The 333-nt window shown below is 61.6% G+C and overlaps 1 protein-coding gene across 1 annotated transcript in view; it reads right to left on the bottom strand.

The window, feature by feature from the left end:
* Positions 1-264, bottom strand: part of LOC104498615 (serine/threonine-protein kinase/endoribonuclease IRE1-like) — a gene marked incomplete at both ends in the record, with an annotated part of 7,224 nt that extends 6,960 nt beyond the window's left edge. Inside the window, one exon of the mRNA XM_010142016.1 lies at positions 231-264. Within this exon, the coding sequence (XP_010140318.1) occupies positions 231-264 (34 nt within the window). The remainder of the gene's footprint in view (positions 1-230) is intronic.
* Positions 265-333: the final 69 nt, after the last annotated feature.

The raw sequence follows: 333 nt of genomic DNA, 5'->3' as shown, positions 1-333 counted from the left end.
GTGGGATGGCTGCAGCTGCCCGGCGGGCAGCAGCCACTCCTCGTCACCATGCACGAAGCGCTGGCACGAAGGGTAGGTGCAGGACAACGCTACGGCATGGGCTGCCGGGCTCTTCTCTCCGAGGTTCCCCTTCCCAGCTGCGAATCTGTCTGTTCATCAGGGCATCGTGTCCCTCCGAAAGGCTCATGCCTTGCCCTGCAAAGGTCACCTGCCCACGGGACGACACTCACTCTGCCACATAAACTGGCACCTGCAGAATGGGATCTGAAAAAGAGAGCGAAACGTGGGTGTCAGCGCGCAGGGACAGCGTGGCAGTGTTTACTGAGCGCAGCC

This window comes from Buceros rhinoceros, unplaced genomic scaffold (assembly GCF_000710305.1).
Source record: "Buceros rhinoceros silvestris isolate BGI_N320 unplaced genomic scaffold, ASM71030v1 scaffold21418, whole genome shotgun sequence".
NCBI classification, from domain to species: Eukaryota; Metazoa; Chordata; class Aves; order Bucerotiformes; family Bucerotidae; genus Buceros; species Buceros rhinoceros.
This window is presented reverse-complemented; position numbering and strand designations above follow the sequence as displayed.